Source organism: Mustela nivalis, assembly GCF_964662115.1.
Source record: "Mustela nivalis genome assembly, chromosome: 8".
NCBI classification, from domain to species: domain Eukaryota; kingdom Metazoa; phylum Chordata; class Mammalia; order Carnivora; family Mustelidae; genus Mustela; species Mustela nivalis.
In genome coordinates, this window is record NC_139027.1 from 126,336,384 (window position 1) to 126,352,117 (window position 15,734).

General features: G+C 46.1%; 2 protein-coding genes and 1 long non-coding RNA gene across 4 annotated transcripts in view; 2 read left to right on the top strand and 1 right to left on the bottom strand.

The window, feature by feature from the left end:
- The window catches only part of TOP1 (DNA topoisomerase I), a 91,649-nt gene extending 85,510 nt beyond the window's left edge, over positions 1 to 6,139 (top strand). Inside the window, exons 19-21 of the mRNA XM_082744620.1 lie at positions 3,002 to 3,096; positions 3,321 to 3,470; positions 4,844 to 6,139. Coding sequence (XP_082600746.1) covers positions 3,002 to 3,096; positions 3,321 to 3,470; positions 4,844 to 4,946 — 348 coding nt within the window. The 3' untranslated portion in view covers positions 4,947 to 6,139. The remainder of the gene's footprint in view (positions 1 to 3,001; positions 3,097 to 3,320; positions 3,471 to 4,843) is intronic.
- A 6,069-nt stretch (positions 6,140 to 12,208) lies between these two features.
- LOC309871519 lies at positions 12,209 to 15,214 on the bottom strand. Its single transcript, XR_014315318.1, has 3 exons — positions 14,676 to 15,214; positions 14,123 to 14,281; positions 12,209 to 12,333 (listed from the first exon to the last, which is right to left on the bottom strand). It is a non-coding gene; the product is annotated as an uncharacterized lncRNA (long non-coding RNA).
- An 83-nt stretch (positions 15,215 to 15,297) lies between these two features.
- PLCG1 (phospholipase C gamma 1) overlaps positions 15,298 to 15,734 on the top strand; it is a 36,925-nt gene continuing 36,488 nt past the window's right edge. Inside the window, exon 1 of one of the 2 annotated variants that reach the window (XM_082744618.1) lies at positions 15,298 to 15,406. The gene's annotated coding sequence lies outside the window, so the exon portion shown is untranslated. The remainder of the gene's footprint in view (positions 15,407 to 15,734) is intronic. The other variant, XM_082744619.1, reaches the window with a different exon arrangement.

Sequence of the window (15,734 nt, forward strand, 5' to 3'; positions counted from 1 at the left end):
TGGAAATATACTAGGAGTTACCCCTGATCAAGATACTGAGTATCAGGTACCCAGTTTAGGACGTCTCCATTCTGCAAACAGAAATCCCGCAATGGCCACTTCCTGTTTTGAAAACCTAAGTTTGATGTACCTTTGAAATACTGCTAATCATTGTCTTTACTATAAATGAAGGTAAGGGATATAGAGAGAGTCTTTACACTTCCTTGCTGTGGCCCAGAAAGACAACTATTTCCAAATTAGATTGTTTCAAATTGAAAAGATGATGAAACAGTGATCTTTAATTGCCCCCTTATCCTAGCACAACTATTTTTATTTTTACACATTCCACATGAATCATATTTTTATGTAGCTCATCATCAAACATCTGTTGAATACTAGCTTTGTGCCAGACTTGCTGCCCTAGAGGGAGAGACTGACATGCAAACAAGTAGATGCTGTTCCTCCTTCGTGTGCCTCTCTTCCCTATGATTCTGCCTGGTACTGTGCTTGTAAGCTACAAGGCACTAAACATTGGGTGGTTGGCATTTCTGTGTTAGCAATGGCTACATAACTAACCTGTTCTAGTGCCCTCGCTCACAAGAGAATTTGCAATATTTCACTCTAGAGCAGACACACAGGGTTACAAAGGACCAATTATCTTGAAATAAACTTACCAAATAAATTTCAATGTCTGTGATGTGCTCCCTTATTAAGATCTTAAGGTGGGTCTGATAATGACTACAAATTTCAAGCATAGTAATGAATGTGTAAATGATACTTCAAGGTTTCTGCCACAGTTACAATGCTAGGGAGATAACCATACATACGTTGGTGGTGAAGTCCTAGGGATTACTGGTGTTACTATGGTTTGTTGCCCACACTGATAATTGAAGAAGAAATGGTGAGTTTCAGATAGAGGTTGGTGAATTTAGAGATGTAATTCTTTTCTGTCCACATTCACAGAATTCTGTACAAGGACAAATGGAGTTTAAAATGGCCACTATAGGGGCACCTGGGTGGCTCAGTTGTTAAGCATCTGCCTTTAGTTCAGGTCATGATCCCAGCGTGTGGGGATCAAGCCCCACATGGGGCTCCCTGCTTAGCGGAAGCCTGCTTCTCGATCTCCCACTCCCCCTGCTTGTGTTCCCTCTCTCACTGTGTCTTCTATCAAATAAATAAATAAAATCTTAAAAAAAAAAATGGCTACTATACAGTGAGGCTACATACACATTTTCAGGTCCACCATATTTTTCCTTCTACTGAAATTTCTTCTAAGATAAATACCCAGTAGTAGTAGTACATCTGGATCAGAAAATATCCACAACCTACAGTTGATCCTACAGGAGCCATCTGGTTTTTCTGAAGGGATGCACATGTGCAGAGTAAATTAATATACATCCCTAGACCTCTCAGAGCCTTAGACCATGTGGTTGGCAGGCCAGGAACCCTATAGACCACCCTTCCTAGCAGCTCTCATTTGCTGCCACTCTTTTAAATGATCATCTGGTATCATTTACTCTCCCTGTGTTATTATTCCAAGCCAGAAATGTAAAGCATGAATATTCAGGTGCTGTTTACCCAATTCAGGCTACCCCTCCCTAGAGCATGAGGAGTTATTTTGTCGATCTTACTCTGGAACCACTGTTTGGGCAGCCTAGGCTGCCTGCCAGACGAGCCCTCCAAGCCCAGGAACCCTCTCCTGTGTGCCCACAAAGCAAACACACGCCCCTGTTTGCCAAGTGAATCAATGGAGTCTTTGATGCTTTGAGAGAATTTGAAACAGCCTGCCAGTTTAGCATCCACAGAAATGGTTAAAAGATTGTGGTCGGTTACATTTCTAGCCTGAGAAGAATCTGGCTAGTGGTGTCTGTGATGCTTTTGTGTACAGAATCCGTTCCTTAAGCTTGACTTTGGACAACATAGATGTTGGAAATAAGCCATTTATAGTAAAATGCATTTAATGATTCTCTCACAATGGTGGCCTCTGTTTCTAGTCTTAGGCTGTCTGTGTATACCTAACAGACAATTCTAGTCTGAGAGTAACAGCCCAGTGTGTGTTGAATCAGGCAAATATTTATTTACTCTTCAGAGGTTCCCTTGACCTCGCAGGTTAGCAAGGCAGTAGCACGTCTGAGGGTCTGCCCCCAGCAGCATGAGCTGAGTAGTTCAGGCTCTGGTTTATGGTGTCTACTGCTGTCCTTAAGAAGGAACCGAGAACTTGGGTTTTCCAGAGGTATTTCAAGGGTTCTATAAGCAAGAAAGACTGAAACTGTCCTTGTTTTCTTCCGTTATAGAAAGTGCTCCATAGCTAAAAATGTTTTCAGACCTCTTTCTGAGTGACAACTACAGTTTCCTTGCCATCTCGGCTCTCTCTTCTTTTAAAAACAGAATGCCAAAGCCAAGCCATGCCGTGTATAGGTTTGAACAGACTGGCTGTGAGCTATTTGCTTCCTGGGTATTTCAGTTGCCATTTTTAAGTCCCTTGGGTATTCCCTTCAGTGCATCCTTTTTTCTTGAGAAGCTCTCAGCTCCTTACCAGAATACTGGGAGAATCTGAGGAATGAGCTGGGTTCAGCAGGTGCGAGGATCCTGTTTCCGCTTCAAAAAGAGTTATCTCCTGTAGTATTCTTAGAATGGAGGCCACAGCCTGCCCTAGCACAGGATATCGACCTCCCAGGTGTCTAAAGCTAGGAGTGAAAGATTAGCACATGCCCAGTCCCGGCACCTTCCTTAACCTGAGCTTCTGGATTAAGGAGGGCCTGGGTCACTGCCTATACTTATTTCTTCACTTACTTCTTGAAGGGTGAGTGAAGAACATAAATGGCCACATAGCAGTCGAATTCAGCAGTCACTGTACATGTATTCTGTGCCTCAAGAAATCACCGCTGAGGGTTGTTACCTGGCACACCATTGACAGCCTGCCTACCTAGTGGAGACAACTTGTAGGTTTCATCTCTGGTGGAACCTGTCTTTTTTCATTTGGGGCTGATTTTCTTAAACCTTCATGTTCTTCCTTGTTTAGATTGATGCCAAGAAGGAACAGTTAGCAGATGCCCGGAGAGACTTGAAAAGTGCTAAGGCAGACGCCAAGGTCCTGAAGGATGCAAAGACCAAGAAGTATGTACCTGGTATTGTGCAGAGCTGGGGCTTGGTCAACAGAACGATGGGGACAATATCAGGCCCCCAGGGCCCCAACCTTTTTAGGGTTTCCGAGTGGAATCTGTTGGAAATCTCTGTATTTAGGGTTTTCCTGCTTTTGCTGCCCCTCAATGGCAGGGTGGGGTCGTAGTGTTCTTCTCCAGAGGCTAGGCCTGGTGGTTGAATGACTTCTATTCTTCCAGGGTGGTAGAGTCAAAGAAGAAGGCTGTGCAGAGACTGGAGGAGCAGTTAATGAAGCTTGAAGTTCAGGCCACAGACCGAGAAGAGAATAAACAAATTGCTTTGGGAACCTCCAAACTCAATTATCTGGACCCGAGGATCACGGTGGCTTGGTAAGTACTGAGCCCTTCCTGAGTTCCTGCTGCTGGCTTGAAAAGGGTAACAGGGTGGTGGAGGGAGAGGAAGGGGGTTCACGAGCATTGTAGGCCTTCACACACCATTCCTGCACTTCACACTTGAAGTACTTGGGGAAACCCCTGCCTTTTGACTATGCATACTACAAATGCACTAGAACATCCTAATGGCTCTAAGTGGTCATAATATTGCTATACTGCCTTGGAATGTATTTATGTCTGTTTTTAAAGCCAGTTGCGGCCCCTACCTTTATGGAACTTGAGGACAAGAATAGGAATTCTTAGCCTTCATTAAAGGAAAACTATAAAAGAGCCAGTCTGTCTACACTTGAACAAAACTTTTTAATAAATTTTTTTTTTTTTTACAAGTGAAGGCAGAAAGAAACAAGCAGAAAAAAACAAAAATGAGAATATAGATCTCAGCAACCTACAGAAAGAGAGGAAGCTTATAACAAAGGCAGATATATTCTCTATTATTTGTATCCCTTCTTACCCATATAGTCAGAAAATGACATCCAAAATAACTGGCTTTTATTTTTTTAAAGATGCTTATTGAATTGTTCTAAGCTTAGGTGGAAGAATCCATCTCTGTGCTCCTCTGGGCCAGGGGTTCCGCCCAGCTGTTGCACCCTTTTTGCTCTTTTTGCCCTGTTGGATGCTAGAGGTTCGGTTAGCTTGAGGGACAGTATACGCAGTGGTTAAGAGCATGGACTCAAGCCAGACAGCTTGGGTTCGGTTTTCAGCTCTATGCTCCCAGCTGCATGAGGATGTAAGCAAATTACTGAATTATCTCTCTCAGTTCTTTTCTTTTTTTTCTTTCTTTCTTTCTTTCTTTCTTTCTTTCTTTCTTTCTTTCTTTCTTTCTTTCTTTCTTTCCTTTCTCTTTCTCTTTCTCTTTCTCTTTCTCTTTCTCTTTCTCTCTCTCTCTCTATCTCTATCTCTCTCTTTCTTTCTTTGACAGAGAGTACAAGCAGGGAGAACAGCAGGGAAAGGGAGAAGCAGACTCCCTGCTGAGCAAGGAGCCCGATGTGGGACTCAATCCCAGGACCCTGAGATCATGACCTGAGCCAAAGGCAGACGCTCTACCGACTGAGCCACCCAGGCGCCCTTTCTTAGTTTTTTCACATGCACCTTTTTGATTAGGACATCTGTAGTAGCAAGTAGCATCTACCTTAGAGGTCACTGTCATGATTTAAATGAGCTCATGATGCTCTTAGAACATGTCCGGCACACTTCTTAAAATTCATTCTCACCAGATGGGATGAAGAAGGAGGTACATTCAAACCCCCTACCCTGGGTCTGGGCTGTTGCTTGCTGAGACACTAATCCCTCTCTTTCTCCTTTGTGTGCAGGTGCAAGAAGTGGGGGGTCCCAATTGAGAAAATTTACAACAAAACCCAGCGGGAGAAGTTTGCTTGGGCTATCGACATGGCCGATGAGGACTACGAGTTCTAGCCAGTCTTGAGGGGCAGAGTTCTGTGAAAAGGAACAGCATGGTTTGGGGAAGATGGATAAACTGTGAGCCTTGCTTACCCTCACACCTGAGGGAGAGAGGCAGCAAGTCTTAACAAACCAACATCTTTGAGAAAAGATAAATCTGGAGATATTATAAGGGAGAGCTGAGCCAGTTGTCCTATGGACAACTTATTTAAAAATATTTCAGATATCAAAATTCTAGCTGTATGATTTGTTTTGAATTTTGTTTTTATTTTCAAGAGAGCAAGTGGATGGGAATTTGTCAGAGTTCTGCCAGGCAAATTCACTGTTTCACTGAAGCATTTGGATTCTCTTAGCTACTGTATACGAAGTCCGATTATATTGGTGCGTTTTTACAGTTAGGGTTTTGCAATAACTTCTATATTTTAATAGAAATGAATTCCTAAACTCCCTCCCTTTTCCCCCATTTCAGGAATTTAAAATTAAGTAGAACAAAAACCCAGCGCACCTGTTAGTGAGAATTGTCACTATCTATTGTCATGGGAATCAATTTTCATTAAACTTGAAGCAGTCGTGACATCGGCAGTGTTTTGGTTCAGACACCTGTTCACAGAAAAGCATGATGGGAAAATATTTCCTGACTTGAGTGTTCCTTTTTAAATGTGAATTTTTATTTCTTTTTAATTATTTTAAAATATTTAAACCTTTTTCTTGATCTTAAAGATCGTGTAGATTGGGGTCGGGGAGGGATGAGGGGTTGAGTGAGTCTAAGGATAATGAAATAATCAGTGACTGAAACCATTTTCCCATCATCCTTTGTTCTGAGCATTCTCTGTACCCTTCAGATATCCATCTTTTTCATTTTAAAGCCAGTCTTTCACTTGAAAGATTTTATTGTGTAAAAAGTTCCACAAGTCAATAATTTAGAGGAAAATGAGTATTTGGTCCAAAAAAGGAAAAATAATCAAGAATTTAGGGCTTTTATTTTTTTCTTTTGTAATTGTGTAAAAAATGGAAAAAAAACATAAAAAGCAGAATTTTAATGTGAAGACATTTTTTGCTATAATCATTAGTTTTAGAGGCATTGTTAGTTTAGTGTGTGTGCAGAGTCCATTTCCCACATCTTTCCTCAAGTATCTTCTATTTTTATCATGAATCCCTTTTAATCAACTGTAGGTTATTTAAAATAAATTCCTACAACTTAACGGAAACCTAGTGTCTGCCTCTTTGTTAGCCAGGTTCCCAGCCTACCTGGGGCTACAGGACTGGGACTCCATGTGGGATGTGGTCTCACTGCTCAGCTCAGTAAGGGTGGCTCCCTCCCTCCCCAGGAGCTGGGGCTAGGTTGGGCCTGGAAGGGGCTGCACCTGTCCTGTGCTGTGGTTGTGGAGAGGGGAGCCCAAGTCCACATCCTTCAATAAAAGCAAGCCCAGGAAGTGAAGGATGGTATAGGAAATCTATAAGAACAGGTGGGGTACAACAACTATTTGGAGCCTAGGATAGATAGTATGTATTGAGCCAAGATGTAATGAATGTATTTGGGAGGCAGACCTGCTGCTTTCTATATGTGTTGGCCACAAGCATCAGGGACCTTGTCTGGGTTTGCTTGTGTGGCTAAACTTGCAGTCAGGATGGCAGGAATTAAGGGTACCAAGCCAGTTTTAATCCAGTACTCAGTGGATCCCAGAGGCCCAAATGTAGACTCCCTATGTTAATTGGTTAATTACTCCCCAGGGCTCCTGTCCCCATGTTGGTAGGGTCCCTACAAAAATGGTTCAGGAAGAAGGATGAATTAATCCTGGCCAAACAGAGCAGGGGGCAGGAAGGCCAGTGGTCAGAATTGGTCACTTAGCCCTACACCCTCTGGCTTGCTAGCATGTACCAGGTATATTCTGGGAGGAGAGCCATCTCCTTGACAGTCTCAACTCCCTGGGACCAAGGGCTGGGCCCACTGAAGAGAACCCTGGAAGATCCTTCTTGGCAGTCTGCATTTCACTGGCCAGTGAGGGAGGGAGCATTCGCGCCAGGGAAAAAAGGAGGTTAAGTGGCCATCAGTGCTTTGGAGCTGATGACAGCCAAGTTTTGTAAATTCTGTGGTGTTGAGGTAGCTCCACCACTGAACATAAAGAATGGCAACACAGAGGTTCATGAGATAATCAATACACTTCATGGTTGAGGGGTGGGTGATAAGAATTTGGGCCTGGGTTTGGGACTTGAGCAGGACTGTCCAAAACCAGGGGACAAACCTTGGTCCAGTACTAGAAATTAGGGACAGGAGTTCCTGCATGCATAAGATTTTACTGATGAGGATAAACTCGAGCCTACCTTTCCCAGTAGGGATCGTCCTACAAGTCCTCTGAGGGCAGGTGCACAGCAACTAGATCTGGTCAAGAGCAATTGTGAAGGGCACCCTTGGTGGTAGCAGGCTTGGGAGAGCAAACCAGAGGATGGAAGCTGACCTGGCCGGGGGGATGAGGGAAGGGGTTGGACATGTAGGTGAGGGCCAGATGGGACAGGCCCTGAAAAATGCTGGAGTCCGGAATTGGGAGAAGACCCACCCCCTCGCTTATTCCTCCAGTAGGTTGTGTCCCTCCTCACACTTCCAGCCTTGTCCAGAAGCAGAAGCCTGATGTGCAGAGTCTGAAAAACTCCCTCCTAACAGGCTCTTCTGTGATGCTCGAGTCCAGCTCTGGGCAAAGTGGGATGGCTTCCGCATGCCAAGTGTATCTATGTGCTTGCTTGGCTCCTCTTTCCCTTACCCCCTGCATCTGCTCAGCAGCTGTTGTCCAGTCTCTGTCAAGTCCACCTTGGGCCTATATCACAGTAAAAAAAAAAAAAAGAAGAAAAAAAGGTCTCACTACTCCCAGCTGTTTCCAGCCACCACCCCCTCCATCTCCCACTTCACATACAAGTGCCTGGAGTGAGTCATCCACTCTGCCGGGTCATTCCTCCACCCACTGCAACCAGCTTCTGTCCCACCTTGACCCCGAATCCACCCTCCCCTCCGACCACAGTCGCCAACGAATGAGTGACCAAACCCATTAATGGGCTCTGCACTGTGTATCTTCTTTGTGTCACTGGACACTTAACCGCTCTTCCATTTAACAGCTCTACTGAAAACATTTTACATATCATACAATCCACCCATTCCAAGTGTATTTTTAGTAACTACTGAGGGCTATTGCCATCATCATAAATCAGTTTTAGTATATCATCCTCCCAGTAAGTTCCCTCATGCCCACTTAAAGTTAATCCCCACTCCCACCTCCAGCCTCCACTAACCTGCTTTCTCTATAAATTTGTCTTTTCCGGTGGACATGACAGACAAATGGAACGCCACAACATGTGAGTACTCGCCTCTCCAAGCACTTCTCTGTAGCTTCCACGATGGCCTCCTCTCCTGGTTCTACTCCTGTCTCTCTCAGGCTGCTTCATCTTGGTCATCTCCCCTCTCCGGTCCTGGCTGCTGTGGCTCTCTCCACTGCACAGAAGAAAGGGGCCTAGTGGATTCCAGTCCTAGTGGACTCCCAGACCTCCGTCTCCAGCCTAGACCCCTTTCCTGAGCTCCAGACTCATGCTGGAGCTGGAAGGGAGGTCCCCAAGCTACTCACTCTCCGATCTCTGGAACGGAACTCAGTACCAACTACTCCATGGCCACTGGGCTGTTTCACATCTCAGAGAGAGGCACCACTGTCTGCTCTGCCCCTCAACCAGAGTCCAGGGCCACCACCAGCCTTCTCCTTTCTTTCTCTTATTTCCACATCCAGTAAAATTAGCAACTCTGAAATCACCTCCTAAATGCCACTTAGGCAAAAAGCTTTATAAAATTTTTTTTTTTTTTTTTTTTTTTACTCAGAAAAGAGTTTACTTATATTTTGGTCTTTACAAAATCCCTCATATAATGGGATACTCTCTCAACTTGTTTTGAACCAAAAAGCACTTTTTGGAGAAAAGACATTACCCTGAAATGACCTCTCAAGCTAGTTTTGGACGATTATAAGTAGTCCCCTGACAAAATGTGTAAACAAGGAGGCAGAGAAATTTACCACAGACTTAGTAATTATTTCTCACAATCCCAAGTATTACATATAAACAAATCTCTTAAAGGTCACTTTAATAGCAAGACAACATTGATTTTTTTTTTAAGGCTTGGCAATGGTATGCTACATATAGATACACACACACACGTGTGTGTGTGTGTGTGTGTGTGTGTGTGTGTGTGTGTATTTTAACGGTTTCAGGAAAACATACTTACTACAGACTTAACATTTGTGTCAAATATGGAAGGTTTTGGTGAGTCTGACGTGAAGCCAGAGTGGCCATCAGCTCAAAATTGAAGCTGGCTGATGGGTACAAGGAAGTTCACTATACTATCCTGTCCACACTTACATATATTTGAAATTCTCCATAAAATTTTTAGTGCAATACAGTAAGTAGTTATTATGCAGATCATTAATAGATACCTATGGGAGAAATGAAAAGAAAGCTGTTTTAACATTACACAAAAGGTCATTCTGCTTAGATTAAAATTTAGATACTGACTTGGTAAGTACTGTCTCTTCAACAACACAGAGGAGTCTCAAAAACATGCTGAATGTAGACCACGGTTACATACTCCTTGGTTCCATTTTATGTGAAATTCTAGAATAGGCAAATACTATTCTGTAGTGACGGAAAGTATGTTAGTGTTGCTGGACGGGAGGGCAGGGGAGACTGACTATAAAGGGGCACCGAGAAACTTCAGGGTGATGGAAGTGTTTTGTACCTTGATTGCGTGGAGGTTACACGACGGTATTACATTCATCAAAGCTCACCACACTTTACACTTAAAAAGGAGTCCACTTTTTTTTTTTTTTTTGTATGTAAGTTATTCCTCAATCAAGCTGATTTTTCAAAACTACTCTCAAAACAACTTAGAAAGCACTGAAGGTGATGTGCTTTCAGAAATTTATATTAGATGACTCATAGTAGTTCTCCTGGGGATAACTACATAGAAATCAAAGATTTATAGAGAGCTTGACCATAAGTTTATTACTGCAAAGGTGAGAGTGGGAAAAATACATATCCATAAATTAATATGCTGCTTTAAATATGTGATTTAGAATATGTTCATGTAACTAAATAAGCTGTCATACTGGCCATTTGAATCGTGTGTCTCTAAGAATGTTTCTATTTTAGTTGCCAAGAAGCCTCAAAACATCTGGAGTGCCCTTACTGCAAAAACAAGCCATCACCTTATACTGGGTGGGAGTTTCCATATCTCTAGGCATATACATTCTCTCTCACTTAGCTCTACTCTCACAGCTAGCAATACATGTCTCTTCTCAGTGCTCCAGGGGCCCTTATCACAGCCAGTTGTCATCTGTTGACAAATTTCTGTTGGCATTTCTTTACCCAAAAGTGGAGTGAGAACTTGGTCTGATTCATCTCCGCTGTTACCACTATAGAGGAGTATCAGGAGAGTTTGTTGGAAGAAAGGAAGAGACTCAGTCGGTTAAGTGCCTGCCTTCAGCTCAGGTCTTGATCCCAGGGTCCTGGGATCGAGCCCCACACTGGGCTCCCTGTTCAGCAGAAAGCCTGCTTCTCCTTCTCCCTTTCCCTCTGCCCCTCCCCAAGCACATGCTCACTCTCTCTTTCAAATAAGTAAGTGAAATTTAAAAAAAAAAAAAAAAAAAAAAAAAAAGGAAGAAGAACAAGAAACATGAGATCCGGCAACTAAGTTGGAGCCATAGATAGATATTGGGGCCAGGGTCAAGAATCTGAACTGCAGGTTGTGAGGTGGAGCTCAAGGTACACTGAGTACACAGTACCAGCTGTATACAGAGGTACAGGTTAGCAGGCTCAAACTCAGAGATGAGCTGGTCAGACACCTAAAATAAGAAACTACCAAGCAAAAATTTTAAAGAACAGCTTTAAAGAAAAAGGATAAAGTTTTATGTGAGGAAACAAGACTGTAAGTCTAGAACTCTGCCTACTTTCAATTGTGGAAGGGGCTTCATTGAGCTACACTTTTATATTATCCCTTCTATATTTATTACAAGGAATCAATGAAAACTGCATATCTGTTGGAACATTCTCCACTATCTCAATCAAATAAGTGTCCATATGAGAAACTTCTTTTATAATTTCACCCCAGGGGAGAAAATGTTTCTCCCCTGGGGAATCAGTTAAAAGAATAAAAAGCTCAGTTACATTTGATTCTCAGTGACAGCAGTCATGTTAACCCTTACTAACCATCTTCTATTCCTCCTCCTTATATAGCCTATTCCAATTCTACAGTGCAATATTTTTGTTCTTTGGTTTAAATGCTCTAAATGTTTCTAAAGGACTGGAAAGGAATATATTTGAGGTGGGCACATCCATGTGCCACTGAGATTCTCCTTCAAGGAAGCACTTGTCACCCCCACTGCTGGGAGACCCATCAGCCCTCAAAGATCGTCTCAGTTCCAGACAGCCATGTGACCGAGGCTGCGTTCTTCCCGGGGCTGACTGAAGTGGGACTCTGAAGGCCCAGCCATTTCGAGCCAGCACTAGACAACAGAGCTCCCTGGACGTCGGCTGAGGCTGTCACCAGGCCTGTGCCACAGCTTAACTTCTCCCTGTGCTCCCTCCTCTTTCCGCCTCTCTTTCTCACAGTGTTGATCCCAAGAGCCCTCCCTATCAAAGGTTCTGCATGCTAGCCTCTGCCACTCAGAGTCTGCTTCCAAAGAGCCTAATCTGTGACATTTAACCAAATACAGATGGTCCCCGATTTATGACAGTTTGACTCACGATTTTTCAGCTTAACGATAGTGCAAAAGTGATATGCACTCGATAGAAACTGTACTTTGGATTTTGATCTTTTCCCAGCTAGCCATATGCAGCGTGAGCCTCTCTTGCGATGCTGGGCAGCGGCCATGACTCCCAGTCAGCTGTGTAATCAAGAAGGTAAATAACCCCTACGCTTACAACCCTGCACCCATACAACAATTCTGTTTTTCACTTTTACTACAGTATTCAGGAAACTTCATGAGACATTCAACACCTTATTATATAGAACAGGCTTTGTGTTAGGTGATTTTTATCCAACCAGAGGCTAATGTTAGTGTTCTGAGTACATTTAAGATAGGCTAGGCACGGTAAGTGCTTTTCAACTTATCGTATTTTCAAATTATGACGGGTTTATTGGGATGTAACCCCATCATAAGGCAAGGAAGAGCTAGAACTAAAAATAGAAAACACATCAGCTAGGGGTATTATGGAAGGGGGTGAGAACACACATCGAAATAGTTCATACCTACACGGGAGGCAACGTCAGCATTGACACTGGAGCCAGGCTGCCTGGGTTCGAATCCCATCTCTGCCATCTCTCAGCTGTGTGTCCACAAACACGTCTCTCAATCTCTCTGTGCCTCAGTTTTTTCATCTATAGGTTGGGAATAGTAAGAGAACTTAGAATGCTATCATAAGTATATGAGCCAACGTGGGTAAAGCAGTTATATAGGACTTAAACTATGCCAAGTGCTGTTCTAAGTGTTCGATAAATAAACACCTAAGAAGTCAGGCCCTATGAGGCCAAAGGGGCATCTGAGCTGGGACCCTTACCCAGAACACGGGCACACCCAGGTACAGTGTGGGCTGAGGCATGTTGAAGCACGAGCGCTGACAGAAATAGGCCCAAGCAGAGCTAGCCTGGGTGATGTCAGGGCGTGTATCTTGTGTAGGTTCTGGGCTGCTCCCTCCAAGCCAGCGCAGCTGCACACATTGCCAGGAACACCCACGTACCCATATATATGCTGAGCTGGGGGAAGCCCAAACCAGCCACACCCCTCTGCATGGCCTGCTTTTCCTGAATCTCTTTTTGGTGGAGGGAGGCACCTGAGGCCTGAGAAGCTAGCTCAGAAATCCCAGAAGGAAACGGGGCCTGGCAGCAGACTGAAAACATGAGCTCCTGTTGACAGAGCTTTCTGGAGCCCCTGGGGGCCTGCCTGGCCCTGGAGGCAAAGGCAAAAGCAAGAAAGCATGGTCTGAGTGCTAGGAAGCTCTCAGAAAATGGAGAACGAGATTTTAAAAGTGTATCACAGCTGCCCAAGTCAACACAAGAAGCTCAATGAGGACTATAGCACTTAGGAGGGGGTGTCCAGGACAAATGGACGAGAACAGATAAGCCGAGAGAGGCCCCATTCTGTCCCCACCTGTCCCTGGCTTCATCATCTGAGGTGCTCCGCCTCAGTTTAACTCTAGCCTTTTCATTCCTACATTCCTCAAGCTCTCTCTGGCCTTTGTACATGTTGTTATCTCTGCCTGCAAAGTACCTTCGTCCAACCCACCTCTAATAATTCACCTGACCAGCTACTCACATCCTGTAGACCTCTGTTGAGTTCTAGAGAGGCTTTCTTTTCTACTAAGAGAGAGATAAAATAGGTGTCCCTCATGTTTTATCTCGTAGCCCTCTGTGTTCTTCCTCCCTATTTGCCATCACAATCGTCCCTACATAACACTGTGTATCTGTTTAATGCCTGAATTCCTGGATGGTTAGTGCTGGATTTCTCTTTTTCTTCCAACCCAGGACACGATGGCCCAGCACAGGGCAGCTCAGGGACAGTCCAAGCCATACTCTATGAGCATTCCCTGTGTGCCTAGAGCCAGCCATGCCCAGGGCCTCCCCTCACTGGTACTGACTCTGTGCCCGATGACTGCTGACCACCAGGACCTATTTAAGGCTCTCTTGTGAAGTAAAAAAAAAAAAAAAAAAAAAAAATGCATGGACTCAAGACAGACTGGGTTCAAATTCCCACTCGTTACTTATGTGGCCTCGGGGCAAACTGCAGAAATTATCTGAATCTCAGGTTCCTCATCAGTAAACTGGGGACAATAATCCCTGATTAGATAGTAATTATGAGGATCAGGTGTGACCACACTTGTAAGCCTTGTAGTACTAGGCCAGGCACTGTGTCTACTTTAGTGCCCTCCCTCCCACTTTAAAGGGTGGGCACTAGGTGGCAGTCCACATCGGATCACTCCACCTCCCCCAGGTGGTTGAAGCCAACAAAAGGCTCAGCTTCCTGCTGGATTCTCAGCTTCCTAGGGGCCACACTTGAGGGACTCCAAATACAACCCCACACGTTACCACTGCAGCAAGACAAAGAGGCAGCCCTGGACACGAGTCACCACCCAGCTGGGTAAGGGGTCTAAGCCCACACGCGTATACTCACGAATTGCTGAAACCTGGATCTTTCTCTGGGCTCTCAAGTTGTCCTGCTTTGCCTGACTCAACATCTGTCAGACCAGCTCCCCTGTGACCGGTGTCACAGGTGTCTTCAGTTTGTCTGTGATGGGGGCGGCTACACTTCAGGTGCAAGTCTAGGGAATGGCTTCAGGAAGACAGAGTATGAATTATTCAAATAACCACTAAAAGGTCTTGTGGCTGCAGCATGGAGAGTGAAGGGGAGGTGGTGAGAGACAAAGTGAGAGAGAGAGAAAGGGGCCCGAGCATACAGGACCAGCTGAGACAGGAGGGCCTGTGGATTTTAAGTGCGGTGGGAAGTCGTGGAGGGTTTGAGGCGGAAGGTAGGGGATCATGATTTAATTTCTTTTTAAAGATTAAAGCATGAAGAATAGATGCAGTTCAAATCAGGGAGAATAAATAGTCTGGATGAGAAAAGATGGACGTCAGGCTTGTGGGTGGAGTGGAGGTAGCCAAGGGTAGAGCTAAAAGGCCTTGCTAGATTGCTGGGCGGTGGAGGCCGTCAGAGGAATCAAGGATACCTCCAAGAGTCTTGGCCCAGGCGCCTTAGAAGACTTAATGCCACGTTCCGAGAAAGGGAGGACTGTGGGAAGAGCGGTTTGAGGAGGGAGGGGAGAGGCTCGTGTTAAATGGGGGGCGTGGAGCAGCAGGAGGCAGGGAATATACAGATTTGGTGCTACGGCTGAAGCCATGGGAAAGGTCGCCTTAGGAACTGGCTCAGGACCCAGCCCAGAAAGAGAAACTTCTGGGACCCAAAGGCAGAGGCCTGAGACGCAGGAGAAAAACACGGGGACTTAGGCCACGAAAACCAAAGCTCCGGAAAGCGTTTGCAAGAGGGGCGCGCGGAGGCGGAGCGTGAGGTGGGGCGGGCAGTGGCTGATGAGAAGCAGAGATGGAGGCCACCGGGGGCCACAGATGTAAAGGCCCTCCAGGGGAGGCTCAGGTCTGGGGGCTTCTTCGAATGACGGGTCCATCGAAGGTCACACTGGCCAGAGGGGCAGGACAGACGTGAGTCCCGCCGTCGCAGGAGCGGCCTGAGGGCCAGCCCTGCGCGGCCAAAAGGGAGGGGCGGGACAGGCCTGCTGTCCATCAGAGCCCGCCGGCCAATCCGCAGGCTGCTCCGCCCCCGCCCCTCCCGAGGAGGGCGCGCAGAGGACCCGCCGCCGCAGCCGCCGCCGCCGCTGCCGCCGCCGCGGGTGTGAGGCGGCCCGGCCTGGCCTGGCTGGCTCCCTCCGCCGGGCAGCCCGCCCAGGTAACCGGGTTTGGCCGGCGGGCCTGGGGGCGCTCTGCACCCTCGCCTCTTCTCCCGGACGCCGCGCGGGGAGCGGGGTTGAGGAAACGGCTGCGGCGGGGCCTGTGCGGGACAGTGGGCTGAGCGGCCGCCTGTGCGTGTGCGACTGACTGACGGGCCGGCGCGGGGCTGCCGCGCGTGACGGGGCCAGCCGGGGCAGCGTGAGCTTGAAGCTCTGCGGGACGGAGGGACGGGCTCATTGACCGCGAGCGGCGCGCGCGCCCCCGCCGCCATTGCGCCCCGCGCCCCCGCCCGGGGCCTGTCTGGGGGTCGCGGGGCGCAGGCGCGG